The sequence below is a fragment of the Symphalangus syndactylus genome, chromosome 17 (assembly GCF_028878055.3).
Source record: "Symphalangus syndactylus isolate Jambi chromosome 17, NHGRI_mSymSyn1-v2.1_pri, whole genome shotgun sequence".
Classification (NCBI taxonomy): Eukaryota; Metazoa; Chordata; class Mammalia; order Primates; family Hylobatidae; genus Symphalangus; species Symphalangus syndactylus.
The window spans coordinates 53,692,523-53,708,135 of NC_072439.2; the positions used below are offsets into that span (position 1 = coordinate 53,692,523).

The following is a 15,613-nucleotide window of genomic DNA, read 5'->3' on the forward strand; positions in this document are numbered from 1 at the left end:
ATATGTGTGTATGTACATATATATGTGTGTATATGTACATACATATACATATGTGTGTATATACATATACATATATGTACATATATGTGTGTATATACATATACATATATATGTACATATATGTGTGTATATACATATACATATATGTACATATATGTGTGTATATACATATACATATATATGTACATATATGTGTGTATACATATATGTACATATATGTGTGTATATGTATGTATATATGTACGTATACATACATATATGTACACGTACATAACATATATGTACGTATACATACATATATGTACACTACATAACATATATGTACGTATACACACATATATACGTACATATATACACACATATATGTACATATGTACGTACATATATACACACATATATGTACATATGTACGTACATATATACACACATATATGTACATGTATACGTACGTACGTATACATGTACATATATGTACGTATGTATATATGTATGTATACGTACATATATGTATACTTACGTATATATGTACATATATGTATACGTGCGTATATATGTACATAGATATGTGTATATGTGTGTGTATATATGTATATATATAATTTGTTTTTTCCATGATAAGCTATTTTAAAACAAAGATTCTGAATTCTGTATGTTTTCTGTGGATAATTTTGTTAGAGTTAAAGAATTTGTTCCTGAGTTATTACTCAATACCTGCTGTTTATTGGAATACAGATAACAGTATGATCATTGACAAACTTTGCCCTAGTTTCCTATTAATCATTAAACTTTGAAGTTGCACTTAACAGGACTGTGTCTGGATAACAGGTAAAATTTTGACCTTATTATGCCAACCCTTAAACTAAGTAAGCAACTTTATATTCAAAAAAAGCAAGATAAAGCTTTCGGGTGGAGCTGAAGCACACTGCTTATTAAAGTACACTACAGGCATATCATATAAGTTTACTTTCTGTGTTTCTAGAGACCAAGAAGCGGGACGTACACCATGGGAAGAAAATCGCTGTACCTTCTGATTGTGGGGATCCTCGTAGCATATTATATTTATACGCCTCTCCCGGATAACGTTGAGGAGCCATGGAGAATAATGTGGATAAATGCACATCTGAAAACTATGCAAAATTTGGTAAGTTTGGAATTTTATGAATTCAGATGTGCATACACCACCATTTGACCCAGAGAATTAAGTTTTTCAAGATTCTATTCTTTTGATTTATTGACTTCTTCATCTTTTAAAATAACTGCTGTGGCCTTTGACAATGTATTACTTAGAAATGTTGTTTGTTTTCTGTCTTATGTATTGGAATCATGTTAAAAAATATCAAGAACAACAAGCAAGGAGTCATTTGAATAGGTTTTGCTAAAAAATACTTCGTTTAGGTAGCTTTAATGTCATGATAGTGGCTCTCCTTTGAAATTCTTATCTTAGGTATGCTTTGTTACTTAAATTTTATACTCAAATTAGAGATCATCTGATTATGCAGCAATATGTTAATTATAGATTTTTATGCATTTATCTTTGGGATTCAGAATATAGACTAAGGACAGGTAAATAAGTTCTCAAGAAAAGATTCAATGCACAGGCTGGTTGGCACATGCCTAGGGTTAACCACAAGAGGGCACAGTATGCACAAATGAGAGGGGGAGGGAGACCTGGGTGTCCTGGCAACTGGGCAGCTTGGATGCTGGCAAATTAAAAAGGTGTAGCTCTCTCTGGATCCTTGAGGATATTTTACTATTACTTCTTTGGTTATTTTATTATCTTCATTAAAACAAATCTCTTTTCAGAACTTAAACCAGATGAATGTTGTAACTCTTGGATTAATCTTTGATTTTGCATTTATTCAACAATTCAACTCTCTCAAATCCTATTAGGCAAACAAGTAGTCTGTCCCCACACAGTTGACATTCTACTGGTGGAGAAAAAAATAAATTCGAATTAAATGAATAAATGATTTTAGTTCGTGAGAAATACCTTGAAGGAGGTAAGATGGAAGAAAAGAGAGTAATTTGGGCAGAAGGCAAGAGTGGGCTACTGTATGCATGGTGAGAAAAAGCCATTCTGAAGAGGAAACATCTACTTAGGGACCAGAAGAATGAAAAGAAACCAACCATTCTAAGTGCTAAGAAAAATGTTTTCCAGCAGAGACAGCAACAAGTACAAACACCCCAGCTACAGAATATTGACAAGTCCAAGAAATCCTATGAAACATTTGGGTTTAATGGGGAAATTGTTGCAATTAGTTTGGAGAGGTTAGAAGCCATATCATACAGTGCTTTGTGGGCACTGGTAGTAAGTTTTTATTTAATTCTGTATGTGATGCAGAGCTATTAAAAAGCTTTAAGAAAGGGACACATTTTTTTTCCTCATATTTGCTGTCTGTGCTACAATATGTGAGAGGTCTTTGATTTTTTTCTTGTAGTTTTTATATTAATTTTTATTTATTTAAGCAATTATATATATATTCTTCTCTGGTAGCCTTTTAATTCATTCATTCATTCATTTACTTACATTCTGTCCACAATTTATGAAAGTAACGTATTTTCAGAGCTCTCAGTAAATACACCTTTTAAAAGTTGTTTTAATGCCCTTTCTTATTCCTGAATTATCTGCTTGTTTGTTTGCTTGCTTTTTTGTGATCGTTTATGCTCCTGGTTTGTCCCTTTTTTCCTGATTAGTTTTGCTGGCTTCTCTGAAATGTCTGGCAATCTTTGAGTGTTCATACCCTTTATTAAAGGATTACATTATGAACATTACATCAAGAATCAAACTACTGGATTGAGAATCCTGGTAAATACCATTTACTAGCTGTGTAGGCATGGACGACATATTTAACCTTCCTGGGCTCACTTTCCTCATATCTGACATGGATAAGAAAATGTTATCTTCCTCCCATATAAGCAAATTGTTAGTATTACTGAGATGACTACAATAGAGTGCTCAGAACACTGACTCATTCTACAGTGAAAGGATGGGCTGCAGGCAGGCAAGCTGCCCTCCCTTTTTCTCCCCCTCACTCCTTCCCTGCCTCCCAACCCTGACTCCCAGCTCTCATGTGGAACCAGCTCCATAGCCACGCCTCACTGCACCTCCCTATTTCTAAACTAAACCAGTTCCTCGACCTGCCAGGGTTTTTCCTTTTCTTATTTGGTTAGCAAAAGGCTTAGGAAAAGGTATTTGTTTCAAGCCTCAGACAAAATCGCTTTTCCAGTTTCTACTCCCAAGTAGCTTTTTGTAATCACCTGCTGTTTGCTCCCAAAGTACCTTGTATAGAGCTCTGCAATAGTATTTACATTGTTTTGTAACCATTTATTTGTCTGTCACCCTTAACTCTGAGATTCTTGAGAAAAGCATTTGTCTGGTTCATTTCTGAAACCCTAAAGCTTGGTAGAGAGCCTGACACATTTTAGTGAAATAGGAACTAAATTAGTAGCAGGGGTCAAAATAAAACTTCATCTTTGCCCTCTGAAGGTTGCTGAAAGTCAACTGACAGGTCTGGTTAATAGGAGAAAAAGGCATATACATTTTTAGCATACATAATAGACTTACAAAATATAAAATCTCAAAGAAATGGCCAGATGGTTACCACTTTTTTTTTTACTATCTTGAGGTTACTGAAAGAATGGTGGCTTGGCCAAAAAATGATATGGTGGCAAGACAGGTTATGGGAAGGAGAGAAGAGGAGACATGGTTAGCAAAAGTGGTCTTGTTATACAGATGGATCCTCACAGGTAGCAGCCCTCAGAGAGAATAGATGGTAAAAATTTCTTTCAGACTTTTAAAGGTGTCAGATTCTCAGTTGCTTTTTCCTAGATCTGGACAAATGAAGGCTCTCAGAGAAAGCCTGCATCAATGCAGATTTTCTCTACAGATGCAAATCGCCTCCACAAAAGAAAAGCTTTCCAGCTATTCTTGTATTTCCAGCCCTTCTGAAAAGCCACCTTGCAATATGTCAAGGAGATATATTTTGGGATGAAATATTTTTATTTCCTTCACAGTATACTCCCTCTTTTTTAAGAACCACCCTAGGTATAACCTTTGCATTTCTGGTTTCTTTTAAAAGGACCAAACAGGATTCATGCGTGAAAATTTAGTTCATTCCATTTGAGTTTATTAAGGGTTAATGTCTACCTGTAAGTCCATAGATCTCTTTGCCATTTGACACTTGAATTTCAAGATGTTTGTGAATTTCATTTTTAGGCTACATTTGTGGAGCTGCTGGGACTTCACCATTTTATGGATTCCTTTAAGGTTGTCGGGAGCTTTTATGAAGTCCCAGCAACCTCAGATGAAAATGTCACTGTGACTGAGACAAAATTCAACAACATTCTTGTTCGGGTATATGTGCCAAAGAGAAAGTCTGAAGCACTAAGAAGGGGGTTGTTTTACATCCATGGTGGAGGCTGGTGCATAGGAAGCGCTGGTAAGTGAATGCTTTGAAAAATCTCTGTCACTGAGGTAGTTCGCCAACATTTTACTAAGTCTTCAGTAGGTATACATGCCCTTCGGCATGGACGTTACCGCCTCTTTTATCTTCTCGTGCTTTGTTCTGCTGGCGGAGTTTTACTTTTCCTTGAAGCTTTATATCACTCTTTTCCACATATGCATTTCCTCATCAACCCAGGTAGAGGTGAGAAGAAACATTTTTTTTCTATTTATCGCAATTACTCTAAGAAAGCCTTGTTATTTCTATCATTCTCCACTTGATATTACAGAACCATTTAATATTTTCATCCATTTACTCATATTTACTATATGCCTGGTAATATTTTTAGATCTTTGAATACATTTTTGAATAGACAAAATTTCCTCACGCCTGTAATCCCAGCACTTTGGGAGGCCAAGGCGGGTGGATCACTTGAGGTCAGGAGTTTGAGACCAGCCTGGCCAACATGGTGAAACCCCATGTCTACTAAAAAAATACAAAAATTAGCCGGGTGTGGTGGCGGGCACACATTATCCCAGCTACTGGGGAGGCTGAGGCAGGATAATCGCTTGAAGCCAGGAGGTGGAGGTTGCAGTGAGCCAAGATTGCACCATTGCACTCCAGCCTGGGCAACAGAGCAAGACTCTGCCTCAAAAAAAAAAAAAGAAAAAAATCCTGTCTTCCTGTCTTCTTGGAGCTTACATTCTAATGGAGACAATCTTTAATCAATTGATAAATAAGTAAATAATACAGTGTGTTTTAAAGTGATAAATGTAGGAAATAATAGGCCAGAATGTTAGAAGAAAAACCTTAGACAAATTAAATTTAACAGAGTCTAATTGAGCAGAGAACTACTTGTGGATCAGGCATCCTCCCGAACCAGAATAGGTTCAGAGAGTCACCAGCGCTGCCTCATGGTCGAAGAAAAGTTATGGGTAGAAAAAGGAAAGTGACATTCAGAAAACAGAAGTGAGGCACAGAAATAGGCGGATTGGTTACAGCTCAGCGTTTGCCTTATTTGAAACTGGTTCCACAAGTTGGTTACCTTTGGCTGAAACCCAGTGATTGGGACAAGAGTAGGTTACACATCCAATTAAGTTACAACTCATTGTGTATCAAGAAACCTTTAAAATATGGAAAGAGGCAGCTTTAGGCTAAACTTAGTTTATTTGGCAAGAGTAATCAAGATTGGGTGTGAAGGTTGTATATTTCTTGATGTACAGAACTACAGCAGAAAGAGAAAAACATTTAGAAGTGGAAGCACTGGGATAAAAGTCCCAGTTGTGTGAGAAAATCACCTAACCCACCTGAGTCCAAGGGCTCTTGATATTCATCTGTTTACCTCCAATGAATACAGTATAGATTAGCTGGAAGAGTGAAGACTGGACTGGGCCTACTAAGTTAAGAACTCTGAACTCTAGAGAGGAAGAATACATTAGTCCTGAAAAGAAAATGTTACAGGCTTGAAATTAAGCAAATTTTTCCATTGATGCGGGAAGTTAGAGGAGAAAAAGACAGAAGATTAAAAAGAGAGAGAGACTGGGAGGGTGAGGACAGATTTCTGGGGAATGCAAACAAAATTGTTGGGTGAAGGAATAAGCAGACAACAAAGCACTGAGGTGGTCAAAAATGTAAGAAAATGAAAAGAAAGCCGAAGAAGGTGAGAACCTCAAGAAAGAGGAAATAATAAAGGCCCTGGATGGTGTACAGATGTCAAGTAAATAGGATGGAAGTATGTCTCTTGGATGTTGAATTTTTATGTTAATATTGTTGAGGAGAGACTTGCTGACATGATGGGATATTCACAGAGAAACACATTACAGCAAGCAAAAAGTGAGAGGGAAGAAAATGAAATGGTTAGAATAATTGCTGGCCTTAAAAGGACTTCGTTGTGAAATAAATAAGCAAGAAAATTATAGATTGAAATGAGAGTTAAGTAGGAGCATTTTCTTTTATTTTTGTGCAGGAGAAATATAAACAAGTTGGTAGACTGAAATAAATGAAGGCAATAAGTAGAAATATGTTAGCCAAGTAATGGGCTGGGAGTGTTGACTGATAGATACACATCCCAGAGGAAATGAAAGGGAAGAAGATTTAGAGCACTAGTAAAACAATTGGATATAGTAGGAAGGTGGGAAATGGAAAAAAAGAGCATTACATCTTCCTCTTAGACAAGAGAAAAAGAGGCAAAGACAGGCCTCAGCTAGATACATTCTTAAAGTAGTAGTACAGATGCGAGCAGTAAGTTCCCGTGTTTGTTTAAGGGGACCTAGTTCTATTCCACTTATATTCAGGTGCCTTTTCTATTGTCCCATGCAGACTTAGGTGATCCTTCTATGTTGCTACAATTCTGTCTATATCTCCTTGGCTCACATATCTGACAACGTATTGGTCAAGTTGGCGACTTGTCTTTTTATCTTTGTATACCCATCATCTAAAACAGAGCCAAATCAATACCTCCTTCCAGTATACACAGTTGGGTTAATCTAGAGAATGAGTCTGACACAGAAGGATCAATGGCAAAATGTGCAGGACAAAAGATAAAAGGGAGGAAGAGCATTAGGAGGTTCACTGGGAAACTTGAATTCCACTGAATCATGGATGGATGGCTTCTTATAAATACAGTGTTAAATTTGTCTCTCATATTTTAAGGTAAAATAGAACTGCCAGAACGTGAAAGAAGTGCAGCAGGATTTTTGTGAAGGAAACAGCCTTGTCTTCATTTGTCTATTTTACTAATATGTTGCTTTTATCCTTTTATTTCAGCTCTAAGTGATTATGACTTGCTGTCAAGATGGACAGCAGACAGACTTGATGCTGTTGTTGTATCAACCAAGTAAGAGCTGTGCTGTTTGGTTTTCTGGCCAGATGTCTGACATGCCAAGATTTTCTCAGCTTTCTTTTTTTTTTTTTTTTTTTGAGACGGAATCTTTCTCTGTCCCCCCAGGCTGGAGTGCAGTGGCGGGATCTCGGCTCACTGCAAGCTCCGCCTCCCGGGTTCATGTCATTCTCCTGCCTCAGCCTCCCGAGTAGCTGGGACTACAGGCGCCCGCCAACACGCCCGGCTAATTTTTTGCATTTTTAGTAGAGACGGGGTTTCACCGTGTTAGCCAGGATGGTCTCGATCTCCTGACCTCGTGATCCGCCTGCCTCGGCCTCCCAAAGTGCTGGGATTACAGGCTTGAGCCACCGCGCCCGGCCAATTCACAGTCTTTAAAAATGAATGCCCTGGAGTCACAGGATCATCTATAAAAGTGTATCATACATAATTTCCATCTCAGATGGTCATTGTGAAGAGTGATAACGTCCTTGAAACGGAGTCCAGTGTATAGCACTTGGTAAGCCTAAAATGTAGGCTATATAATTTTAAATATTTAAAATATAGCCTATAGTTTTGCTGAACAAGTGTTATACACTGTGCTAAGTATATTTTAAAATGTATTATCAAATTAAACAAAATAGATGAGTTCATATAAAATTATGTTAGATAAATAATCCACTTATGGAAAGAGCACTTAGGGACAGTAAAATTAGGGGTGGATTGCTGGGTAGACCCATGCCAGAGTATGGGTACACATTTAAATTGAAATTTCAGAAAGTAAATGAACCGTTAAAAAATAACATATTCATCACCATTTGTCAAGTTAAATCATTATTATAAAGTTGGGACATAATCTTGATCAATATTTGGTTGTATGTGATCACTCATGAATGTAGTGGCTAGAATAATATTTTGTAAAATGCAATTCGAAAATCCAGGCTTATGCTGTTTTGCATTCCAACTTTATACTTAAAGAGAATTTTCTTAAACACGGCAAGTCAAATTACAGTATAAGACCTACACCTGTGTTTGATTCATTGCAATGACTAATAAATCACAAGTACATGAAAGATAAAATGTACTTTAAAATATTTATGCAAATATATGCCTTGCCTTCAAATATTCTCATTTTATTTATATTAAAGATGAAGAACTCCAGTATTCAAAGATAGATAATTTTGGTTATATTTAAATTAAAATGGCCAATAAGCATCTTTCATGTACTTGAAAGATAAAATATACTTTAAAATATTTATGCAAATACATGTCCTGCCTTCAATTATTCTCATTTTATTTATATTAAAGATGAAGAACTCCAATATTAAAAGACAGATAATTTTGGTTATATTTAAATTAAAATGACCAATAAGCACATGAAAAGATGCTCAATATCATTAGTCATTAGAGAAATGCAAAGCAAAACCACAATGAAATACCACTTCACACCCACTAGGATGGGTATAATATATATATTTAAAAAGATAATAACAAGCATTAGTGGGGACATGGAAAAATCAGAATCCTCTATAGTGCTGGTGGGAATAAACACTTTGGCAGCTCCTTAAAAGGTCAGAGTTACCATATTGACCCAGTATTTCCATTTCTAGGTGTATACAAAAAAGAAATGAAAACATGCCCATATAAAAACTTGTATGTTCGGCTGGGCGCAGTGGCTCACGCTTGTAATCCCAGCACTTTGGGAGGCCGAGGCGGGCGGATCACAAGGTCAGGAGATCGAGACCACGGTGAAAAGCCGTCTCTACTAAAAATACAAAAAAAATTAGCCGGGCGTAGTGGCGGGCGCCTGTAGTCCCAGCTACTCGGAGAGGCTGAGGCAGGAGAATGGCGTGAACCCGGGAGGCGGAGTTTGCAGTGAGCCGAGATTGCGCCACTGCACTCCAGCCTGGGCGACAGAGACTCCGTCTCAAAAAAAACAAAAAACAAAAAACAAAAAACTTGTATGTTCATAGAAGCATTATTCATAAACCTTAAAAGTGGAAGCAACCCAATGTTTATTAACTGATAAATGGATGAATAAAATGTGGTATATCTATACAATTGAATATTTAAAATTCAATTGAATATTTAAATAAAACATGGCATATCTATACAGATATTCAGTTGTGTAAATATACCACATTTTATTCATCCATTTATCAGTTAATTATTCGTTTGTTAATAAAAGGACTGCTACAGTATGGACAAATCTTGAAAATATTATGCTAGATGAAACAAGCCAGTCATAAATGGCAAGTTTTGTGATTCCATTTATATACAATGTCCAAAATAGGGCAAATGAATAGAGATAGAATGTAGATTAATGGTTGCCTATGATTGGGTTTGGAGGATGGGGAGAAATGAGAAGTGACTACTAATGGGTATAGGATTTCCTTTTGGCGTGAGGAAAATCTTCCAAAATTGATTGTGGCAATGGTTGCACAACTCTGAATATATTAAAAATCACTGAATTACATACTTATAATACGTTAATTTTATGGGTTATGAATATCTCAGTAAAATGGTTATATTAAAAATTAAGGGCATACTTTTAATGTGTTAGTTTTATAGGTTATGAATATCTCAGTAAAATGGTTGTATCAAAAATTCAGGCCGGGTGCAGTGGCTCACGCCTGTAATTCCAGCACTTTGGGAGGCCGAGGCAGGTGGATCACAAGATCAGTAGTTCGAGACCAGCCTGGCCAACATGGTGAAACTCCATTTCTACTAAAAGTACAAAAATTAGCCGGGTGTGGTGGTGGGCACCTGTAATCCAAGCTACTTGGGAGGCTGAGGTAGGAGAATTGCTTGAACCCAGGAGTTGGAGGTTGTGGTGAGCCGAGATCATGCCACTGGACTCCAGCCTGGGCGACAGAGCTAGACTCTGTCTCAAAAAAAAAAAAATTATGAAATTATGTTCATTGAAAGACATTAATAGAAATCTTAAAGTTTGTGTGTGTATATATATATGTGGGTATAGACATATGTATACTATAAAAATTTTTAAATACATATATACTTTTTCAAATCCAAAATATAAAAACACCTACCAGTTAATAGAAGTAAAGGGGAAAGACTTAGAAAGACAATTTACAGAAAAGGATATCCAAATCATCAAACAATATATGAAAATGTACTGTATACATCAGGAAAATACAAATTAAGCCTATTACAAGACACCTTTATATACTCGAGATTATAGGTCAAATGAGAAAGACATAAAATACCAAGTGTTGATAAGGTTTTGAATCAACAGCACTTCCATTAGTTCTGGTTTGAGAATAACTTGGTAAACTACTTAGCAAAGCTCTTTGACATTATTAAGTAAAGCTAAGCATATATGCATACCTCTGTTACTATCAATAGCACAGGTATATATCAACAGGAATACAGCCATATGGTCACACAAAAAAAACATGTACTAGAATATTCATAGCAGCACTGTTTGTGCCCAAGACTGCAAGCAATCTATATCCCCATAACATTTTTTTACTTGGAAAAATATTTATTTAGTATTTATTGTTTGTTTAATTATTTATAAGAACATTTAATATGTGATCCACCCTCTTAATGAATTTTTTAATTTGCATTATTTTTGACTACAGGTACAATGTTGCACAGCAGATCTGTAGAGCTTATTCAACTTGTTTGACAAACTTTATGCCAGCTGATCAGTAACTCCCTATTTCCTCCTCCCCACAGCCCTTGCAACCATCTTTTCACTCTGATTCTATGAATTTGACTATTTTAGACACCTTATATAAGTGGAAACATACGGTATTTGTTCTTCCATGACTGGCTTATTTCACTTAGCCCATCAACATGTTAATGGGTAAATGATTCGTGGTATATTCAAACAATAGAGTACCAAACAGGAAGATAGAAGCAATGTGAATGAGGCTCAAAAACATAATGTTGAACAACTGAAACCAGATACATAGGAGTATATGCTATATGATTTTATTTATTTAAAGGCCAAAACTAGGCAAAATTAACGTATGCTGTTATGTCAAATTAGTGGATACTTCAGGAATTAAAGAGAGTAAACAAAAGGTTTCTGGGATGCTGGCAATGTTGTATTTCATGATCTCAGTGCAGGTTAGATGGCTATGTTTAGTTTGAAAATTAAAGAAATTATATAGTTATGTGCACTTCCAGCATGTATTAGGTTGGTGCAAAAGTTATTGCGGTTTTGCCATTACTTTTGCACTAATAATATATTATGGTCTAATAAAAACAAACAAAAAAATGGGTAAACTATGTTTCTCTCTACAGCTACAGATTAGCACCTAAGTATCATTTCCCAGTTCAATTTGAAGATGTATATAATGCCTTAAGGTGGTTCTTACGTAAAAAAGTTCTTGCAAAATATGGTGTGAACCCTGAGAGAATTGGTATTTCTGGAGATAGTGCAGGAGGGAATTTAGCTGCAGCAGTGACTCAACAGGTATGTTCATAATTTCTACGCTTTTTAAAAATAGTCTACTTATAAACATATTTAATGCATGTATTAAAATATAAATGCAAATAGGAGATATTAATTTTTTGAAACTATTAAAGAGAATATTGAGAAGAAATGACTAAAACATTATAATGTCAATCTCTGCTTCTGTCATAGATTTTTTTTCTTTCTTAAGGGAATGTTAATTCTTTGGATAAATCATTCATTTTAAATTATAGCCTGCATGTGGTAGCTCAGAACTGCAATCCCGGTGCTCTGGGAGGCCAAGGCAAAAGGATCACTTGAGACCAAGAGTTTGATAGCAGCCTGGGAAACACAGTGAGACCCTGTCTCTACAAAAAGAAAAGAAAAGAAAAGAAAAATTAGCCTGGCATAATAGTGTGAGTTTGTAGTCCTAGCTACCTGGGAGGCTGAGGAGGCTGAGGCAGAAAGATCTCTTAAGCCCAGGAGTTCAAGGTTACAGTAAGCTGTAATCATGCCACTGTACTCCAGCCTGGGTGACAGAATAAGGTCCTGTCTCTTAAAAGCATAAAAAATAAAATAATATATGTCAGTAAAATATTATACTAAGTAGGTGAATGAGATCATGTAATTGTGAGACTAATGACCCTATTACCCTATTAGAAGTTCAGACGAATTCATATAATCTTCGATGGCATATTCCTTTATTACCATAATAATCATCCTATTTTAAGAAAAGTATCAACACATTCAAAGATTCCCATGCTACTTACAAAGAAGAAATATGAAGAATTCGAAAGATTTTTGTATGTAGATGTAAAATCAGATCTTTTTACCTGTCATTTAATAATGGCAATATAATAATAATAATAATAACAAATGGCATTTTCGCCCCGGATTATATGTAGAATAGATTTTGTTTTTATGATTAAGGAGAAACACTGCTATTGATTGTTTAAACATCTAAACTCTTTTCTCATGTAGTAGTCACAAAGGAACTATTTTCCCATGGAGTAGCAGTCAGGAGAAGAAGCTACCTAAGACCTTCTCTCTAATGTTAATTCTTTGGATAAATCATTCATTTAAAATTATAGGCTGCATCTGGTAGCTCAGAACTGCAATCCTAGCGCTCTGGGATTATGTAGAAGTTATGTAGAATATATGTAGAAGGTTAGATTTTATTAGTTGACTTTAGTTACAAACGAGGGTTCTAAAGCAATTTTAAAACGTTGTTATTTGTTTTGTTAATTATATTTATTTATAATTTTTCACGCTAAAAGCATTTTGACTGCTAGAATCTGTTGGACAATATTCTCAAAAGTAAAGAATTATAGTTGCACTTAGTTTCAACCACAATATAGAACAAGTATTTGAAACTTCACAGGTAGATTTCTAATCATTATTATGGATTTCACAATGTAGCAGCAAAAGCATTAGACTGGACATCAGGAAACTTGGAGATGCAGTAATTTCTAGATTTGATATTGGCTTAATCTCTCTAAATAAACATTCATTTCCTCACCTGTAAGAAAAATGAAGTCTTTCAACTTTAAAGAGTTGTTTGAAGGTCATGTGAATAAATTTATATAAAAATACCTGGCAACTTGTAACAATCTTTACAAATAGTCTCCAAAATGGTCTATTTTGATAATTATAGTTAAAATGTAGATAAATACCACAATTTGCAAAATATCTGAGGTTACATCTAATAATATCTGTACTTTTATGTAGAAGTACTATACATCTTTTATAGTATATTATACACTTTGAAAACATAAAATTATTTTTTAACCTATGTGTTTTCACAATTTAAAACATACTTTGTAATATTTCATTCTTATGTCTCCTTTTTTCCTACCTGGTATTGGTATATCCCTCTTTACAGACCACTGATTATTACAAATATTAGCACAGCAGACTTGATGTAAAAGATGATGTTAATAGACCATTTCACACAGAAGGCTTGCCCAAATCTCCTAAAGTAACATGTCGCTTTAGCATCAAAGCCATGTCAGAAACCTCTATTAAGTGATCCTTCTTCTTCATGGCAAAGCTTATTGATATACTGGTATATTTTAATAAAAAAATTTGTTTTGAGACAGTGTCTCACTCTGTCTCCCAGGCTGGAGTGCAGTGGTGTTTTCTCAGCTCATTGCAACCTCCACCTCATGGATTCAAGCAATTCTTGTGTCTCAGCCTCCTGACTAGCTTGAATGACAGGTGTGTGCTACCATACCTGGCTAATTTTTGTATTTTTAGTCGAGACAGGTTTTTGCCATGTTAGCCAGTTGGTCTCGAACTCCTGACCTCAAGCAATCCACACTTCAGCCTTCCAAAGTTCTGGGATTACAGGAATGAGCCACCATACCAGGCCTATTTTAATAAACTCTTACATGAATAGAACATAATATTTATGCAATTCTTCTGGTTATCATTTCTAGCAGAAAGAGTAGATTAACTTTCTAATGATCACTTAGATCTTTTTGCATTATCCATAAAGCATATATGACAGATGATTTTCCTTAAGTTGAAAATATTGATGAACATCTAGTTCTAGAAACCCAGTTTGAATGTTAGAAAGTTTGTTGTGATGGTATGTTTCATTTATTACTTAAGTCTTTTTGAGATCATGAATAGATAGATAAGAACAAGATAGACAGATAGATCTTATTGGGGATATTTTATTGTTTTAAATGAAAATGATTTGTGCAAATCATCTTGTTTCTCAGCTCCTTGATGACCCAGATGTCAAGATCAAACTCAAGATCCAGTCTTTAATTTATCCTGCCCTTCAGCCTCTTGATGTAGATTTACCATCATATCAAGAAAATTCAAATTTTCCATTTCTATCCAAATCACTCATGGTCAGATTCTGGAGTGAATATTTTACCACTGATAGATCACTTGAAAAAGCCATGCTTTCCAGACAACATGTACCTGTGGAATCAAGTCATCTCTTCAAATTTGTTAATTGGAGTTCCCTGCTCCCTGAGAGGTTTATAAAAGGACATGTTTATAACGATCCAAATTATGGCAGTTCTGAGCTGGCTAAAAAATATCCAGGGTTCCTAGATGTGAGGGCAGCCCCTTTGTTGGCTGATGACAACAAATTACATGGTTTACCCCTAACCTATGTCATCACCTGTCAATATGATCTCTTAAGAGATGATGGACTCATGTATGTCACCCGACTTCACAACGCTGGAGTTCAGGTGACTCATAACCATGTTGAGGATGGATTCCATGGAGCATTTTCGTATCTGGGACTTAAAATTAGTCACAGACTTATAAATCAGTATATTGAGTGGCTAAAGGAAAATCTATAGTAAAACATGTAGCTATAACATATTTTAAAAAATAAAGTAAATCTCAAAACCTCAGAAAATTTGCATTAGAAATTGGTCTTTCTTAGAATGGTCTAGTTAAGTTCCACATGTAGCATAATTCTTAAATAGTCACTTTTCTGTTTTTTTTTCTTACTGTGGGATTTCATTTCAATTTTCTACATTGTCTATCTGCTTTTTCTGAGATTTTCCTTCTTACACTGTTAATCTTATTTTTTAAAATACTACATTCTTGTATACTTTATTTTTGTGAGTTGGCTACTACTTACAATGCAGGAGAATAAATGTGAGCAAATATTGCCTGTCTGAGTAATGTCAAGATTTTAATCAGTGTTCATTTACAACTTGAAACATTCCTAATCACAGGTATGAATTAAGTGCCAATTCTTTTCAAAAGCATTTGCCTCAGTGAAATGTCAATTTATTACCACTGTAAATTTCTTTATGAAACACTTTTAGAATTCAGGTACCAAGTGTTAAACTAACCAATGCTAAAAAAAAAAAAAAAAATCACTGTGGTACTTTGGGGGATTAGCTGCTTTTTAGTTGAGGAAAGGTAGAGAAACTGAAGTTTAGTAAAGACAGA

At 35.3% G+C, this 15,613-nt stretch overlaps 1 protein-coding gene across 1 annotated transcript; it reads left to right on the forward strand.

The window, feature by feature from the left end:
* Window positions 1-958: 958 nt before the first annotated feature.
* AADAC (arylacetamide deacetylase) lies at window positions 959-15,329 on the forward strand. The gene is made up of 5 exons (XM_055249150.1): window positions 959-1,141; window positions 4,217-4,439; window positions 7,209-7,278; window positions 11,536-11,707; window positions 14,413-15,329. Exons 1-5 carry the CDS (start codon window positions 1,004-1,006, stop codon window positions 15,007-15,009), a joined length of 1,200 nt encoding a protein of 399 aa, XP_055105125.1. The 5' UTR covers window positions 959-1,003; the 3' UTR covers window positions 15,010-15,329.
* Window positions 15,330-15,613: the final 284 nt, after the last annotated feature.

What these genes read in the sequence shown, in the direction of transcription:
- AADAC (XM_055249150.1), top strand. Translation starts at nt 1,004, where the DNA reads ATGGGAAGAAAATCGCTGTACCTTCTGATTGTGGGGATCCTCGTAGCA. An exon ending in CTGGTGCATAGGAAGCGCTG is followed by an intron (nt 4,440 to 7,208) that starts GTAAGTGAATGC and finishes CTTTTATTTCAG; the next exon opens with CTCTAAGTGATTATGACTTG. An exon ending in CTGCAGCAGTGACTCAACAG is followed by an intron (nt 11,708 to 14,412) that starts GTATGTTCATAA and finishes CTTGTTTCTCAG; the next exon opens with CTCCTTGATGACCCAGATGT.